This window comes from Branchiostoma belcheri, unplaced genomic scaffold, assembly GCF_001625305.1.
Source record: "Branchiostoma belcheri isolate BF01 breed outbred unplaced genomic scaffold, Haploidv18h27 scaffold16, whole genome shotgun sequence".
In the NCBI taxonomy this organism is placed as follows: domain Eukaryota; kingdom Metazoa; phylum Chordata; class Leptocardii; order Amphioxiformes; family Branchiostomatidae; genus Branchiostoma; species Branchiostoma belcheri.
The window spans coordinates 1,465,972-1,485,053 of NW_017803046.1; the positions used below are offsets into that span (position 1 = coordinate 1,465,972).

The 19,082-nt window shown below is 39.4% G+C and overlaps 2 protein-coding genes across 3 annotated transcripts; one reads left to right on the top strand and one right to left on the bottom strand.

Moving 5' to 3' along the window:
• Positions 1 to 552: 552 nt before the first annotated feature.
• LOC109466009 (FAST kinase domain-containing protein 5, mitochondrial-like) lies at positions 553 to 9,122 on the top strand. Of its 2 annotated transcripts, none has more exons than XM_019763526.1 (9): positions 553 to 680; positions 1,294 to 2,687; positions 3,346 to 3,487; positions 3,592 to 3,710; positions 4,428 to 4,560; positions 5,070 to 5,195; positions 6,070 to 6,145; positions 6,409 to 6,523; positions 7,241 to 9,122. In XM_019763526.1, the coding sequence occupies exons 2-9, from the start codon at positions 1,302 to 1,304 to the stop codon at positions 7,328 to 7,330; spliced, it is 2,187 nt and encodes a 728-aa protein (XP_019619085.1). In that variant the 5' UTR covers positions 553 to 680; positions 1,294 to 1,301; the 3' UTR covers positions 7,331 to 9,122. The 2 variants fall into 2 exon arrangements, with proteins under 2 accessions (XP_019619085.1, XP_019619086.1); XM_019763527.1 differs by lacking the exon at positions 553 to 680 and adding an exon at positions 731 to 875.
• A 555-nt stretch (positions 9,123 to 9,677) lies between these two features.
• On the bottom strand, positions 9,678 to 19,076 carry LOC109466013 (protein ABHD17B-like). Its single transcript, XM_019763533.1, has 4 exons — positions 18,758 to 19,076; positions 17,559 to 17,976; positions 14,607 to 14,739; positions 9,678 to 12,998 (listed from the first exon to the last, which is right to left on the bottom strand). Exons 1-4 carry the CDS (start codon positions 18,851 to 18,853, stop codon positions 12,779 to 12,781), a joined length of 867 nt encoding a protein of 288 aa, XP_019619092.1. The 5' UTR covers positions 18,854 to 19,076; the 3' UTR covers positions 9,678 to 12,778.
• Positions 19,077 to 19,082: the final 6 nt, after the last annotated feature.

Consider the following 19,082-nt stretch of genomic DNA (forward strand, 5'->3'; position numbering starts at 1 on the left):
GCCAACAACAACATCACTGAAACTGAATCATATGCATTACCACAATCAACGCAGAAAGTTCAAGAAGTCTCATCCCAAGGGTTTATCCCTCGTGTATTCCGGACCGCACAAAATTTATAGCTGCACTGCAGTCCTCAACCATGTCAATAAGTTGTGTTCCTGATCTGATCCCCAGATTAGGTTTGTGACCCCTTACCTGTAGCGGTGTGACTTTGAGATGGATATATGCAAACCTTGTGGTTTAAATGCTAATATCGTTATACATAATGTATATTTTGAGACACCGAAACTTTGAAGCATCATAACCGGCGATGTCGATTGGCGGGCGCTGAAGGACTATTTCACTACCAGAAAAGAGGGTGTCACACTATATCAAAAATAAATTTCAACGTAATAGGTAAGCAAAACTATCCCTTTGAAATCAAGAAATAACCCCAATGAATTATCTTTTATTGACCATTTGAGAAACTATATGTGCGTGTCTACATTTAAGCTACTTGATAGAATCAATCTTGTTTACTTGTAAATGGTAGGGCCCATCGAGTTACTTCCGGGTCGGGTCACCACATGTTCGGACACGGAAACACATCAGAAGTGCAAAACTATCTCTGTGATCCCGATCACTGCCCTTCAAATAATAGTTTGCAGACCTTGTAGTAACAGGGCTGTTGGCTACCAAGGTATGAGCAACGATTGTTTGTGGGTTTTTTTTTCCGAGATATCGTTATCCGTCGCCAACATCTCTTCTGGTTTCGTCATAATTTTTTCGTAGCCTACGTTACTCGTACATGTATACCGGTGCCAGGATCGAGCAGGAAACCCCTTTTTCTTCTGTTTGGACTTGATACAAGTCTGTGATATAAAGGCCATAGCAGGTGAGGCTTCCATTGGCCACACTGGCAGGCGAGATGTACTATCATGTAGTGTCACAAGTTGGCCATGGTGCAAACGTTTGGTAATTGAAAATATTAACATAATTTGATCCAGTAGTTAGATTTCTGGTATATTAGCTGCGTACATTAATGCTATTTCAACTGATTAAATAATTGGATACGTTGTACAGATTTGATGGTCGAGGTCACCCTGCATTACACAACATAATTTGCTGTTATACAACTTATCTGTAGTACTAACGAAAGAGGGTAGGGGGAGCCATTATCGGTGCTTCTTATTATCAGCTGATTTTGACAGCTACCTTTGGTCAGGAGAAACAGCTAGCTCGTAACTTGCCAACAGCTCCCAATAGAATTAAATACAAACAAGGTAATTTGATATATTCCGCTTTTCTTTCAGGAACCCAGATGGCATCTGTTGTCTTGAGTCCAGCTTATTGGGGAAGCAGTCGAAGACTAGGGTCACTCTTACAGACACTGTTCAAAAGATACTATACAGAAGGCAGCTATTTCCTGTTTTCTCCTGTGTCTGTACCTCTCACTGCTTGTAGAATTTACTTCCAAGCAAAGATTCCCTCCATGCATCTTCGAGTCCAGTGCTATTCGACAACGACACTCCAAAAGCCAACAGTTCCAAAGCATCATACATTTCGCAAAAGGAACCCAGTGAATGAAAGGCATCACAGAAGTGGCCAGTTTAGAATCAAGGACTTTCTAGAACGTCCAAAGAGCGAAGAAAAATTTGATCAGAAGGCAGCTACAAGAAGCTTCTATGAAGACTCAGACGGATATCTTACAGCCGACAATTTCCTGAAGTCTCATCGTTGCAAAGAAAGTACAAATGACACAGATGTAGAGAGTGTCTTAGCTGCGATCAGCTACAACAAAGAAGATGTTAGTCCTGCAGTTCTAGCCGACAGTCTGTCAGCTTTAGCTAGCCAACCACAGAACAGGATTACACAGTTTTTACAAAGTGACCATTACGACCCATGCCTCACAATGGTGTCCAACTATTGCAAAGTGTTCACAGATGAAGATTTTGTGACTGTTTTAGTCTCCCTTTACAACTTCGAGATCCCACCCTGGCATCGAATCTACAGAAAGTTCATTTCAGAGTGCGAAAGAAGGGTCTATGACTGGGACATTGATACGATGCTACTTGTCTCTGATACCTGGCGAGCGATTGGCCGGATAGTTACTGATTACAATGGTCGAATGTTAAAGTGTATTGAGCCAAAGTATCTTGAGCTGACGCATCATCAGTTGGTGCAGCTACTGTATGTGATTGGAGAGAACAGGACGGCACCGCTAACACTGATGAAGAAATTAGAAGACGTGGTGCTTTCGCACGTAGACGAACTTAGCGGAAAAGAGATTGCAGCCATCTGCTTGGGTTACTTCAAGTCTCAGACTATCATATCCTCAACTGCATTGTTGCAGGTTTTGGGGGACAAGGCCTGCGAACATTTTGACCGACTAGATTTCTTCAGTGCAGTGAGTGTTTTCAAGGCCTTCAGACATGCGACAACAGTCCACTTGCCTCTCTTCAAGAAGGCCGCAGAAATTTTTTCCAGTAATATTCAGGACCTACCACTCGTGTCAGTGATGCAGTTGATCTTCACGTATGGAGCGCTCCATATATTCGACAAGGACTTGCTTGAAGCTGTGGCAGAGAAAGCCGTGAAAGACGCCAAACTGTGTCGGATCAAAGACATCGCCAAGTTCCTGTGGACGTTTGCACAGTTAAACTATCGTCCAGCCAATGTTGACCTGTTTCTTGATACTATGGTGACGGTATGTGTCTTCTGTAGGGCAAAGTTAAGTGTGTCTTGAAGTCTGTTGGAATACCTTTCACAGTATCACCCAGAAGAGTTCCAGCTACATCTTGTATCATACTATACACTAGCAGCACACCCTAACAAACCACCCTATAATCCATATTTCTAGGGTGTTAGCTACAGCCCTGGTCTTGTTCTCAGGTAAGGTCACAAAGGGACAACCAAGTAGTGAAGTAAAGCTCCTCCTGACTGTAAGGGGTGACCTGATTGGATGGTAACCTCACAGCACCCTTTGCAACCTTACCCAGCAACAACAGCAATGCAATTACTCATAATGCACCAGAAGGAAGGATTATAGGGCTGCTTGGCTGAGGGTATGCTGCTAGCATTTTCAAGCTACATTGTACATTGTATAGCTAGCTATGGCCCAGATAGGCAAGGATATTTCACATGTACATTGGACCTTTGGTAATATCAACGTCTGTATCGTCTAGTAAGACTATACTTCCCCTTGGTGTTCCACCTTGTTCATATCAGTCATGAAAATGTGATGTTGTTGCTGTTCATCTGTTGTTCTCGAATGATGATGACCAGAGACATCACGTCAGGTTGTAAAAAAAACTGAAAATGCGATAAAGCTGACAACCTTTGATTTGTTCTTGTTTTTTTTCTAGGAGTTGCGTGCCCGCTCCAGTGAGTTCCAGACATTTCCTGAGCACCTTGTGTACAGCGTGGCAGCCCTGGCCTACATGGAAAAATTCCCACATGACCTCATCAACACTGTGTTCAGTCCAGATACCCTGAAGCAGATAAAAAGTCAGTTTTTATTAGAATGTTGTCAAAAATAACATTCCTCTCCATATATTTTTTTCTGAAAGAAATTGAAATTTGTCTCATATTTGTATTTTGTCTCATACCAGAGTACTGCCCATGGGAGACCATGCGTGACCTATATGTTATTGATGGTAGTGTGGGAGTGGAGTGTGAGGACTATACCGGACACAGGCTCTCTCAGGAGTTCATCAAACAACTACCAGAGGTGAGAGGGCAAAGTTTAAGTATGCATTCACAGGTCTTGGTCATGCATAATACATCTATCATCTGTGAACAGAATTCCTCCTGACAAAACATCATTGTGATACGCATGTTCATCAGTCTGGCGTATCTTTGGTATTTTTACCTGAGGTGGTTAGACCTCCTTGCTCAAACATGATCTTTCTGTAAAATGGATTCCTTAGGAATAGACAATTTTCCTCAGTAAAGAATTATTTTTGGTAGCACACGGTTTTGCTTTGTGGTTTGTCGGCAGAACACAAGAAGCTATGTATGGAGAAATTACTATTCCCTAGGATTGGAAATTTTTTGCCAGTTAAGAATTTTTTGTAGCACATGATTGTTGCTTTGTAGTTTATTATTAGAACACCAGAAGCTATGGATGGAAATGTTCTGATATGTTGTATATGATGCTGTAAATTATGTTGGGAAGTTGTGTGCCATAACGACGGAGCGTTTGGCTGGGAACTAAGAGGTCCCAAGTTCAAATCCTGCCATGCCACTGATCTTGTGCCCTCTTGAAAGACACTGTACACGACTCTTCTCACTCAACTCAGGCGAAAATGAGTATGTCTATTTTCTGTTTATGTGTTTGTACCCTGCATTGGTAGCGGCATAAAAATAAGTTGAAAAAAACTTGAGTGTGCCGTCACCATGTCTTGTGATAATTGTTGGAATTAAGAAAACAAAAATGATGTTCCAGGGTGCAGGAGGAAGTGTGAAACATGAACTGACGTATCGGGAGAACCTATCAGAGGTGGTGAAGGTACTGGAACAGACGATGAGCAGGGAACGCATCAAGGTCCACCACATCCTGTCACACTTCAAGTCCACAGGTTAGACTGGCACTGTGAAGATGATCTATCCATGTTACACAATGTCATGTACCTGTTTAACAGGTCAGAATGTCTCCCTGGTCAGACTAGACCTGGGTATATTCTTCCTGGGGTACATCCTGGCCTGTTACACTGGAAATCCTGCAAGATTTTGGAATTCTATCAAATTGTATTTTCCAGACATTTTCAATCCAATGCATTAAAAGAAAAAAAACATCCTGCTTCGAATGAAAGGTCATCTGTGTCGGTAGAATCCATAGTCTAAAGTTCAAGCTCTGTTCCAAGACAAGAAAGGAACTCACCATAAATTTTCGGTCAATTTCCTCATCAGATGTGAGATGCACTCACTGAATCTCCGGAAGTCAGAAACATCAAATTCGTTTTCTCTGTTTTACCTGTTTGCCTTCCTAGTTGTTAAACTTTTTTCCACTTACTTGTGCAATAAAAATTCAAAAAGGCCATTTTTATATATTAATTATGTTTGTTTTCTTTGCTGTTTATTCTTGTAGATATAGAGATACATGTGGACCAGAGAAACCAGGCAGTGACAATTGCTGGTCCTGTCTCCACACCTCGTGCCAAGAAGAAACAAGCAGATATCAGGCTGGACAACAACCTCATTGATATCCTAACAGGTGAGAGACTTAATATATATTACCCTCTGTGTGCTTACCCCTGCTGTGACCAGTTCAGATTATGTGACGTTATGGGACCATAGCAGTGAGAAGGTTAATTTCTTGTTCTCATAATTATTGTTCTATACGGGGATGATAATTATAACTTAAATCTAAGTCATTTTTGTCAATTACAAACAAGATTCAACCGCATATATATTGTTATTGAATTGGTCCCCTAAGTATTTAGATTTAGTTATAATAATGTATGAATTCATTGCATCATGTTCAAAATCACTTATTTTTATGCCTGGCTATCATGCAACACATTATATAATAATATAAGGCCACACCAATTTAATTTGTTGGTTCTCGGATTTTTTCAGGAAAAATATGAAGCGACAGGGCGAAAAAAAATAAAAATAAAAACAGATCTAGGCATCCTATTATAGCCACAAATGCTACGATAGGAGGTATGAAGTCAACACAAAAGGCTGGTTCAAAATTTAAAGAATGAATTTTGAACTTCTAATGATACCACTGCATTGAAAGATGGAATAACTGTAACGACTAGGAAGAAAAGGACTGTTTTCAACTGTTCAGGGCAAAATATGAGCATTATGCAGTTGATTCTGAAATTTTTTTTTTTTTTTTTGCAAATCAGGAAAAAATGAAGAGGCGAGTCCGAGAACCAACAAATTAAATTGGTGTGGCCTAATGACCTCTCATAGACTTTTTCTGTAGCTTTTTTTTTGTTGACTTTTTTTGTTGACTTTTTTTGGAGACATTAGCATACTGGCAACAGTTACAATGTCTAACTACTAGTATGTATCACATGACCTAATTCAGGTTATAGGACAGTGCACATCATTTTAAGATTTTTTTGGTATTGCAGGTACAAAATCAGAGAGTAGTTTGAAGGACAAAGGGGAAGTGGAACCTGCAAACCAAGACACAGAAAATATAACAAGGTACTTGTATGATTATGAATAATTGTGATATTAGTATCATTATCACCAGCAGAGTTTGTACTAGCGCCTGCCAATTACTACTAGTACCATAAAGAGATACAGACTAGAATTACTCTGTGGTCTTCACATTGTGCAGAATTTGAAAAAAAAAATTAGTAGATTCAAATTGAAGTAAATTTAAAGTAACAAAAACAACTACCTGGTAAATAAACAAGTCTAAAAGGGTTTTGTTCTCACTTTCAACCCTCACACCCCCTCCCCAGACTGGCTGTACAGGTCACCAGTATGAAACACCACCTCTACAACAGCCACACTCTGCTGGGGGTCCATCAGATGAAGAGGAGGCAACTCAGGAAGCTGGGGTACCAGGTGGTAGAGGTGAGTCAACAGCCACATGGAAAATGGGTGTTATTTTCCAAGATTAGTTATCAACGAATACCGGTACGGTAGACATAAACAGCAGATGTTTTGCAGAGTGCCACTTGTGCGACAATACAGGATGCAGATTCTACAGGTACTGCCCATGCATTCCCAGGAAGGACATGTATCTCACTTTGCTTAATTCAGCATTAATATTTTTAGCATAAATCCTAAATGAGCATACCAAGGTGGCTAATCATTGTTGAAATGATACCAAATGAATAAATTTTTTCTCATCTCCCAGTAAATTATTATTGTAACTACTTATATTGAGCCATAGGCACATTCTGGAATTGCTTACAGGGTACATGTACTTGTAGAGTCTACCAGAGAACTGATGCTTTTTCATGCACATGCAACCAGTGGGTACTTTATTGTATACTGTGAAGTAGTATGCATTTTCTTTTACTCCTTTAAATTATTACCTACTGGAAAATGACACCCCTCTCCTGACTTAAGTGCTCCTTTAATGGTCCCACAGACAAAAATAGGAGCTCTGAGGATATATAAAATGGGATGGAGTATGCTATCTCTGATTGCCTATCAATGTTTTACAATTATGGTAGGACACAGAGCAATTTGGCGCCTCTATTTTATATTCCCTATTGCCTTTCACTGTAAAAAAAAAAGGCCTGTTTCAGTGTTTTAATGTTGGCATGCTTTTATTCCTGACAGATTCCCTACTACGAGTGGCAAGATCTACCCAGGCACCCGAACAATGAACGGAAGGAATATCTCAGGAACAAAATCTTTGGTCGTAGCTAGTAGAGTCAAAAGAGCTTGTTCTGTTAACCTTTTAATTGCTGCTATATTGTAATGGACATAACTGCATTTTTAATGTGATATTGTCACTCATTGTATAATGGTCATTGCAGTAAATATCAGTAAAATGATTTTTGATAAGTGATTTTGAAGAAATTATATCATGACAAAATAAAGTTTAAACCCTTATTTTACTTTTACTGAGTTTGGACACCTTGTATACATATGTGATGTTTATTGCATTTAGACACAGCAGATGAAATAATGTAATAGAAAATGGCACCTAGCAGAAGTGTTATACCAAGGAGGTTTAAAGTGACAACTTTAGTTCTGTACATTTCTGGAGCCCATGCATTGCTTTATGTGATGTTATGAAGCATACATGTGCAAAACAATAGTCAGGCTTACATGACCTTGGTTGTTCATTATGTAGACCTTTGCTTTGCCCCTTTGTTTTTGTTAGCATTTATAACACAAGATTTGAAAATCTTTAAGTCAACCACATAATGAAACATCAAAACAACCAGTTTGAACCCCTTTGCTTTCCTACTGTGTGGTAAACAAAAATATTTAGACAGTGGATTTTCTTTACACAAGCCAGTCCATATTTGTGAAAGCATGTGGTTCTAACACCTTCACACCGTCACACCACATACTGATAAAATGGAATAATTATTGTGCCAAATATAGCCACAATTCTTGAGCAAGAAAAGCCAGTTTTATTTTCTTCGAACCAAATTGTGTGTGGGTGTGTGTGGATGGTCACAATGGGCAAATTACTGTTACAGTATTTAATATGTAATGGAATGCAATTATTCAGGTTCTGTAATATCTATTCCGCTCTGCAATCTAATTGTGAGAAAAATTCGATTTAGAGACAAGGTTTCCTCCAATGGGGACTCCCATCTTGTCAAAATCTCTCTTGATTATGACAAAGATGAAAATCTAGTACTGGAAAAGAAGGCAAAAGGATGGTATGGATGAACATTGTTTGAGATCCAACATTGAGATCCTTTCATTTCGAGAGAACACTGTTAGGTTCTTAGCTTGAGATGACAAAAGTCCAAATTAACATTCTGTTTTGAGTTTCTGTCATTGCCATACATGTAACCTCAGGTTACTATCTCAACTTGTTCAGGTCCAGATTTGTACCCAGACCTATCTACTGATACCTACACCTGATGACAGTTTTAAAGCATGCAGCTAAACTCTCCAAGCCTATGTTCATTTTGTTTTCTATTTTGTCAGCCAGGACAGTTATAGAAAAGCTGACAGAATAGAAAGCCAAACAAAATGTCTAGTGATGCTTAAAAAATATCTGAAAACAGGTCTAACATCTGCTTGGAAAGCAACTCAGCTAGACATACAAAACTGTATGGCAAAAGAAACAAAAGCGTTGATAAGCAGTAATGTCTACAGTTGGATAAGACATAATCACAATCATGTACATCTTGCCCCACTTCATTTTTTCCTGGTTTAATGACTGGTACAAACAGCATGGCCTGACACAGAAAGGTGATCTTCATATTAAGTTGCCCTATTTACAACAAGTGCCCAGTACTTTATTAGTGTAAAACATGCTCTTACTCTACATTCAGTGGTCCTATAACTGACATGTACAACTTGAGGTAATCTGACCATGATTTTATGACTGGTATAGTCATAACCTTCCATACACCTGCTTAGTCATTATCATATGATGAAGTAAAACCTCTTTTCCATGTCTAGGCCACACCAATTTGATTAGTTGGTTTTTTCATAATTATAAAATATGAAGCAATGGTGAAAAAAAAAACAGGCCTAGGCATGCTATGATAGCCCCAAATGCTAAGCTAGGAGCCATGAAGTCAACATACCAGGCTGATTTGTAATTCAAACAATGAATTTCAAACTTTTAATCAAACCACTGCATTGATAGATGAAAAAAAAAACTAACAGCTCTGAAGAGAAGGGACTTCCTTCAACTGTTGGGGCCAAAATATGAGCATTTTGCAGTTGATTCTGAGGCTGAAATGTGTTTTTTTAATTGAAGGTGAATCCGTGAACCAACAAATAAAATTGGTGTGGCCCTAAATAGATCAAAAAACATTATGTCATTGAGCAGGTGATAACTTTTTACAAGACTTTTCTCAGTGTTAACTTGAAATGTTCCAATACTCTGTATTTCTTCTGAGCTTTTCTAGATCTGGGTGCTGAAATATTCATAAAACTTTGTACAAATGTACTATGGCAAAATACTTTTGTACAGATAACTTACTTTTTTGGAGCACTGCCAAAGTACAGAGGTTCAAACAAATAAGGAACACAGACTAACATTTTAAACAGCCTTTTCCTACCAAAACACACTGTATTAAACAGGAATGATTTAATTCATGCCAGACAAAGTACTTAGTATGTAGTCATCAAACTTACTTCAAATTCATTTAAAATACTACGAACAGTCAGACACTTGGATCAAGAATTGGAAACTCCCAGGAATTTTGAGAATGTTACATACATCTGCCAACCCTGTATGGTGCCATGATGATCTTTGTCCTTATTATGAACAGAAGTCTAAGAAACTTCTTGTTGTCAGCTTTCACAGTGGGGCAGTCAAATACCAATACTTAAACCCATCCACACCCAAGGTTCACTTCACAGCAATAATTGATTGGACAAAAGTTCCTCCCAAAACTGCAAAAGATTGCACATTTCCAAGTTGCTTCCTCTCCCTACACATTGGATGTGCATGGGTTGGGATCACACCAGTAAAATTTTGCTTCAAAAGGCCACACCAGGAACAATTCATTGGTGCTAGGAAATAAAGAAGTAAAAATCCCAGGTGAGTTATTTTCACAAAGCCAAGAACTTGTATTCGCATCTAGAAATGAATTGAAGAATGTGAGTGAACATAGACATAGTTCTTCACAATGCTAAAGTCAGTTTTGTTTCACAAATGTTTGACAACCAAGGAATTTACATAGTGTAGCCTTTTTTGGACACAATTCCATCGCACTATCTTCAAAGTGAAACTAGGCAATCATCACATAAGAAGTCTGCAAAGCTTGACTTATATTTTTGCCCTCTTCCTTCTTTATAACAGCAGCTGAGCTAGCTATGAGCAATGATGTTTTAATCTTCTTTCTGAATAATACATGCAAATCCAAACCTGCACTCGTCCTTAGAGAAATATCATAAGACTACATCAACTGACTGTCTAGTCTGCAAATTAATCTCTGTGATATACAAGAATCTCTTGACACAACATCTACAGTATTATACTTGTACACGTACACATGTGAAGAAAAGATGCCTTGCCAACACAGCATGATGGAAAACTCTGGTATTGTATGTACAAGGAGGGACTACAAAGTGTAGACCATACAGAATGATCATATTTACACAATTCCAGCATTTTTTTTACCATTGAGATGACAACATAAACTAAGTGATGAAGACCTAAGCCAGAGCATGTGATATTTTTAAAAAGAAACTTTTGCATGTCTTTCTTGGCTATGTATGCACAAGTCAGCAATTTCTTTGGTCCTCCCTTTGATTTTGGTGAATGAGTTGTATGAAAGTTGCAGCAAAAGACAAAATGTGATACGAAAATACAACATGTACTTGAAGCAGATATGACTCAGAAATTTGTCTTTTAGCAGTCTAATCATACAAAATGCTAAGTATATTTTTGTTCTTCACATGGCAAACAATTTTTTCAAAAAAAGGAAAGGAACAGTACTTCAAAACAGAATCAGATTGCCACCTCCATGGAGTATGTGTTGTGTAAATAAGGACCAGTTAAGGCCAGACAAGTCCAATTAATCAACAGATCCTCTAGTCTTGGCTACGATCCAAGTTTGATGCCCTGATGTTGAAAAATTAAGGTGGAAATAGTAGATTCTCTTGAAACTTTTTCTCCAAATGTTTTTTCCAACCTTTTAGCAACATTTCTGCCAAAGCAGACAAGACCTTCATCTGTGACCAAAATAATCTACTGTTGAACTTGCGTTGCCACATTATGCTAACACATGTTGACAGGCACAGACACATACACAACAAATGGCGGGACAAATAAATGAGATACTTCTGTGAACTTGGGACTTCACACAGCCCTACAAACACGTGTATGGCCTCAACTTACCCAGCTGACTTCTATATAATGCTAGTTTGTATCTTGTCTTTTAGTCTAGTTAGTATTACAGACTACTTGTGGACCGATGAGGTTTGAGGTTTCCACACTCAAGTAAGCCCAGCATATATACAAGACAGCTAAATAAGTTGAAGCCAGCTTACTACAGGGTTTGTGCAGTCTTGATTTTTCTGGATTTCATACACAATCTTTTTTTTTCATACACAATTTTCTACAAGTACAAGCGTTCAAAGATTCTTTGATTTTTCCTTCCTTTTTGTCAAAGTGCTGGAGCACATTCCTGTGTGTCAGTGTTATCCCCTACATAAGTAAGAAATACTATAGACAAGAACTCTTCTTTTTTTGGTGACACCCCAGGGGCAGAAGCATTTAAATGTCTGCCATGCCCTGTTAGTAGTACCCTACACCCAGAAGGGAAACCATCCTCCCATCATACTAATTAATAAAACCTTTACAACTAGCCCAACTCCCCATATACATACAAACACCATAAACAAAGTCAAATAGTTTGTTCAGTTTCCCTGTCCAGTTAGTTTGCAAGCACCATATCTCTTTCCTCTGCAACACATACACCTTTGCTTGGATCTCAATGCATGCTGGGAGATGCAGGGCACTATGGGTAGTGCAAAACAAAGTTTTTACCATGACAACATAGACCACAGTGCCCTGCATCTCCCAAAACAAAGGGATGTATGAAAAGATCTACAGGCAAACATAAACAATAAATCCTAACCCCTTTGAACCAAGTACTCTACTTCAAAGAAGTTAGCAAGAACTTATCCTTCTTTTTAAATCCTATACATGACTGTTGTTGATTTACAACACAGAGTGCACGGGAAATCTGTTTGTCAACAGTTAGAAAGTGATCACACACTGTTAGTGCTCTGATTATAATTTTTAAAAAAATGAAACACTACAACCAGGTTGTGGGGTGTCAGCCGTCAAGGGAGCAACTACCTGTTAGTTAACAAACACAGCTGGCAACTCCAAATTTTGTACCTCTTCTGTTGATGCATATATACACCATTTGACATGGAATATGTATAACTTGAGCACATCGGCAGAATGTACTGCGCCTGCGCGAAACCCTGATTTTCAATGGTTTTCGTTGGACGTTTCCATCAGAATTTCCTGTTGCAGACGGTATCATTTGCAACCCATCATTTAGAAACTACAGACAGGATGTTAATCTTATATGCGCGAATACGACCTTATATGAGATGTTTCGCGCAGGTGCAGTACGTTCTGCCGACATGCTTATAACTTGTAGGTTCTACACGCTACAGTGCCATGTTTACAGAGTGGCAGGGTTCCCCTGGTCAGGGCTGCGTCAGCTCTGTCGACACGAACTGTTTCAACCTCTCCAGGTACTGGCCGTACAGTTCCACGTCGTTGTGGCCTGCGCCCTCCACCCACAGCGGCTCCACCGCGCGCGGGCAGCGCTCGTAGATTGCCAGGCCATGCGAGAAGTCGATGACCTCGTCCTCTGTGCCGTGGATGACCAGAACCGGCGACGTCACCTTGGAGATCTTGTCGATGCTAGGAGGAAAGACAGTTGGAATTAGAATCATAAATGGAACGAAAAAACTTTCATGCCTTCAGTATCCTTACGTAAGTTACGGTGTAACTGTAACTACATTCTGGAAGCCAGTAAGAAGCTATGTTGCCAACTTATGACAGTGGTATAGAAATATTTTCTACATACATAAAAATTCATGCTGACCAAAATAAAATTACTTTATGGTGCAAGTGCTATACTAAATACAGTATGTGCTATGTGGAGTAACAAAGTACTGGTGCACCTGTACCAGGTTTTGACGAGACTTACCTCAGTTTTCAGATGACATATTCCTCACTGAATCATCGTTTAATTCTAACTTGTAAATGTCAGCCTCTCTACACTGAATTTTACATCATACAATCACCCGGAAACCTTAGCCTTCAGAATCCAGTAATCCACCTTAATGTAAATCACTTAATATTTGCAGTACAAAAAGTTCGCAGTCTGAGAAAGACAGACATATTCGTGGAACTATGTATGTACATTTGCAGCAGGTGCAGCAAAAATAAAGTCTGCAAATTGTTTGTTGGAGGTAATGATACGTTCACGGTACAGAAGTGACTGCAAAAAACGCAAATATAAACTATATCGCGATAAACTTGTGATTTACAGAAGTTTATCCAGAAAATGCTAGCACAATGGCAGTAGAAAACCTAACACCTTGAATCCTTATGAGAAGCCAACTTAAACCCAAATCCTGGCATACGGTTTCACAAAACCAGGCAACCGTAGACTTCTTCATACACACAAGGATACACGCATTACTGGTGCCTTCCTAAGATTTTCAGTGTTTTTATGAGAAGAACTCAAACGTGAGCCACCATGGGAATCCATTCTCATGGTACATTAGGGGTAATAACAGATAGAAATGACTGCTAGCTGAGGACTTAAAACACATCATGGGATGCAGAAATGGCCAGGATAGAATCAGAATTAACACTAAGCAGATTTTCGGGGCCCATAACTGTGATGACAGAGAAATAATTACCACATACATTGTAGTGAGGACAATTGGAACAAGGCAGAACACATCATGATAACACCTGGAATCAGGCAAATGGTAACTTTTCAACCAGGAATCAATTTTCCTTGTCTAGAGGTATAGATGAGCCAGATGGTAATACAGAAGCAAAGGAATATTGATGAGGTCTGATGGACTGTCTTAATAAGCTTGGAGTGAGTGAATAAGACTTTCATTAAATTAATTAAAATCCTTCCCACACCTTTCAGGGTATTAGGTGGTAACCAACTTTATTTCTGTAGCCTCTTTTCTCTCTTAATCTTTTTCTTTTCTTTAAGTTTTGTGGATTTGTTAGTGTATGTCATTATATAATACCTGGCAGTCTAATAGTAATATATGCCCTTAGTCCAATCATACAAACATGTACATGACTACATGTACATGTACACACACACAAACACACACACATTCACACACGCTGGGTTCAAATATGGGTGCATGCACATAAACATGTAATGGTAAATACAATGTACAGACTATACATATACACACACACACACACTCATACATAAACATCAGTTTCAGGCTACCACCACACCTCCTGACTGCAGTACAACTGACTGACCTGGGGAAGGCGTCGAAGCACCAGGTCCTCTTGGTGTCGGGGAACGCCACCCTCATGCCAGACATGAGCGGGGAGTGCAGGATCACCGCACCGCACTCGTACCGCGAGGCCAGGTCTATCGTCGGGACAGTGCCTGCAGGACGGCAGCAGAGATGGGAACAACGTGAATACTACTGAGAACATACTATAGGAACACAGCAAATGCAAGATCACTGCATCACACAAATGTAAATAATCATTATACCTGTAGGTTACAGGCAGGCTTTTAGCTAGGGGGTGTCCAGGGTGTCTTTTGGACGCCCTGTACTGAAAATACTAAGAAATTGGACGCCCTACTTTTTGGTAAGACGCCCTATTTTTTCCACTCCCAACCCCTGCCATGCACACATGCCTCCCTTCAGCCTTACTACAAATACAAAAATGATGGTTTACTGAAGGAAAAAACTGAAAATCCTCAAAATTCGCACCTCAAAATGCAAAAAGTAGTGCTTGAGAGCATTGTGAATTTCAAAAAAGCCCCCCCCAAAAGCCCGCGCACTGCACATCTTTGCTGCGCATAGCAAACAATAAAAAAAAATGGACACCCAACAAAAAAATCCTAGCTAAAAGCCTGGTTACAGGTACACTTAATGATATATTCAGACAGTTTGTCTATAATTGATAGAAAGGTCCTTGTGCCCTGGTACATGTATCATTGTTGTAGTTGCTGTAAATTCATTTACGTTGATGGCACTTGGCTTTCAAAAATTAAGAGTTTGTGGTGTCTTGGAGTTTACAATTGAAAGAACCGTAGTGACAAAATGCAAGACAGATCAAGGGAAGATGTTCCCAGGTTCACATTGAGAAATCACTGAGAAAAATGATGAACATCCAATGATTTACAGTGTTTGAAAGCTGTCTGTTCATTAGAGTCATAGGTCAAACAACCCAATGACATGTTTGGAAAACTCCCCCTTCATTATCTGCATCAATCAATGGCCCTTTCAAGAAGGAAGCCAGGGATGCAATCACAAGTGACTAACGTTCTTGGTACAACAAGCTTCAGAATATAACATCTACTTTATTTTAAGTACAGTACCTCCTTTCTCACAAATAAAATTATAAATTATCAATTTCAATTTTTGCATGCATGTAGTTCACAGAGTTGCAGGATATATATATCTTGAAGCCATCAAGCTATCCTGTGTTAAAAAGCCATGACACATGCTACTCTGTTCTAACTCAAAGACCTCTCCAAGTGCACTACTTCTTTAGCACCCCACTGTCCCCAGTGGTATTTACTCAGGACCACCCACACAAGATGGTCTTCAAGTTGACTTTCCAGACTCGGGTGATAAGTAGCACCTGTCTGTGGCACCAACATTAGAGAATAGCAGTTTTGTGATGGGTAAATCCTTCGCACCAGGGTAATTTTAGTGACTGACTGAATGACACATCAAAAAATCATACGCCACATTTATGAAAAGCAAAAAGATGCCAACAACAATATAACAACACATTCTAGAAAACTGATTGTCAATGGATAGATATAGCACATACATGTTAAGTGTTAGATGCATTAAAATGCACATGCACTAATTATTCTCTCATAACAAGACAAAAGGAATGTATTTCCATGTAAATATATGATACCTTTAGATATATAATTGTAGGTGACCTAACGGTCTGGAGTCTCTGGACATTTACTAGTAATCAGACAAGCCCATTTTCACTATAGATGTGGGAAAGCCAACATTTTCAAGCAGAAAGTTGTAAATGTAAGCACACACGTTTCTCTTCCACATTTTTACTTACACTATAAGACTTAAGGGTTAAGGATGAGAGAGAAAAGTACTCAACAACAGGCAATATGTGTCAGCCTTTGTGATGTAAATTTGTCATGTATCTTGTAGTATTTGTTTGCTTTGTAATGTTGATGACACAGTTTTTCTTAGCAATGGGAGATGAAAACTTAGTCTGACAAAAAATGTTTGGTCTGGTTGAAGTTAAGAAAACAAACATTTTTGATACAGTGCAAGCAATAATGAGTACTGTGTGAGTAGGAAAGAATGAAAAAAAAGACCAGACGCTCCTGTACCTATGCTATGGCTTGGAAATCATTAGAAAACGTTTTCTGTGTTTACCCACAATCTACCAACAATGCTTTGAAGTCAACATGAGAGGCATAGTTGTAGGCAGTTTGTCATGGCAACCCTGTAACAAACACCGTACCTTCAAACACACAGAATACCATGGATACCAAGTCTTCTTGCAATGAATAAATTTGCACCAAATTTATGTCGAAACTCTGAATTTTTTTTCCCTTCTGATCCTTACCTGTTTACCAAGTTTCTAACATCAAGCAAGTATATCTTTGATCCATTAAATTGAACTGACGGGAGTCTGTCACATGTGAACATTTTCATGATTTTGGACTGACATATGATAATACAATAAGCTGCACAAAACCCCACAATACATGATAGAGAACCAACATCTGGTCAGTAGCCATCTTACTATTCTTAGAAATACTGAACTTATTATAAGGTCATCACTGCTGCTTTCTACATGTTGTGCCTGGTATGCAAGATATTGAACTTCAGTGCCTAACCACTAACGATTAACAGATGCAAGACTGTTTGGTGAGTTCACTGTCTGTGAACTTTTTGTTTCCTTTTGAGTCTGCAAGAAAATCCAAAGGATTTAACACATCAAATCCTGTAAGAGAAATAAAACCTGCATGCAAAAAAAGAGCATGGTAATTTGGTATGACTGGTAAACACCTGTGCCGAACTGCAAATTTAAAACATTTTTTTTAGAAAACCTGAATACTTCTACCAATACTAGATGGCACAACTTACTAGGAAGAACCTTATCAAAATAGAAACTGTGAGTTCTGCTAAAGGCAAAGCATGATGGGCAGGTTCTGCTAAACACAACATGGCATGATGGGTAACAGTGAAGAATCCTTACCTATTGACTGTCCGTACAAAATGATGTGTTCTGGTGATATGCCGTATCTCGTTCGTAGCGAGTGCCAAGCTGCATCGATATCTGCGTACAGGTTCTTTTCGCTTGGTTTCCCCGTCGATACGCCGTAGCCTGAGTAGTCGAAACTGAAGACGTTACAGTTTATTCTTGTTCCCAGGCCAATGTAGAACGAGGACATTTGGCCCAAGTCGACGGCGTTACCGTGTGAAAACAGGAGGGTGTACCGCGCTGACGGCGAACATCGCACGAACATGCAGGCGATGCGATTACCCCGGTTGGTACGTGTCATGAAGACTTCGATACAGTCCAGTTCTCGTTGCGTGTATTGCCATTCTGCCCGCTCCGATAGGTGCAGAGAGAAACGCTGGCCTGAGTCGTCTGGGACAAAGGCATAGGTGGGCTGGAGAGAACAAGAACAGTATTATCAACATCTCTTTGTGATAAAAAAATTTACTTGAAACAAAATTACATACCAACTATTATACTCTATTAGGACTTACTAGAGTCACTATCTGGCCATGTTTGAATTTTTTTTCTCTTTCTTTTTTATTTTTACAAAATGGCTTGTTGAAGTCTTGGACGCCCTTGAAGGATACTTGTTTGTTCACATGCACAACACTTTTGTACCAAATTGATGCTGGGTAAGACCTGACTGAAAGGTTTGATCCACTTGCACAGAGATGGACCAGTCCCATATATATTTGTCAGGCATTATAATTTACTGTAGGGAAAAAATATGGTTCAGTTTAAATGGCAGACAGTTGAATTCCTTCACCTGACCAAAAGTTCAAAGCAGACTGAGACTAGTAAGAGTTCTGGTAAATATTTAATTAAAATATGGTATAATGTAAAAATGCATTTTCCTCTACAACTCACTTTCCCTTATTCACTACCACAACAGTACTATCTAAATGTTTACAATGAGATGTGTTTATGAAAAAAGTATTTTGATACAAAATTAAAGGCATCACCTCACCCAAGGGTGTAGAAAATCACATGTAAACAACGTGAAACATAAGAAGTCCTACAAAGATTCTTCCATATAAAGGAATTGGAGGGTGAATGTGAAGGCTTACAGTGTGTTTACGGAGATTATACGTATCTATTCAATCAGCCAGACCTTCTCTATTAATCCCGCCAAAATGTTTACGGGAGTAATAATAATTTTGTGATGTTCCTACCTCTGGTGGGAGGAAGGCGAGCTTGGCGGCGATGCGGGCCGGGCATGGCGGGCAGCAGAACAGGCAGCACAGCTCTCCTAGCGATAACCCGTTCATCTGGAACAGCGGCTGGTGATACCGGTAAGCACAAAGCAGAACGAACCACGACGGCACAGAAAGTCCACGGCACGACTCTACAACAGGGTGGATATCGAGGTGGGAAAAATTATTTCCTTCAGCTCAGGAACTCAGACGACCAGCGCTCGCCCAGGGGTACTACAGTACTTGAGACAGCAGTCACAAATTTGGGCGTAATTTAAGCGTTTCCTTCCCTCAGCAAGAAACT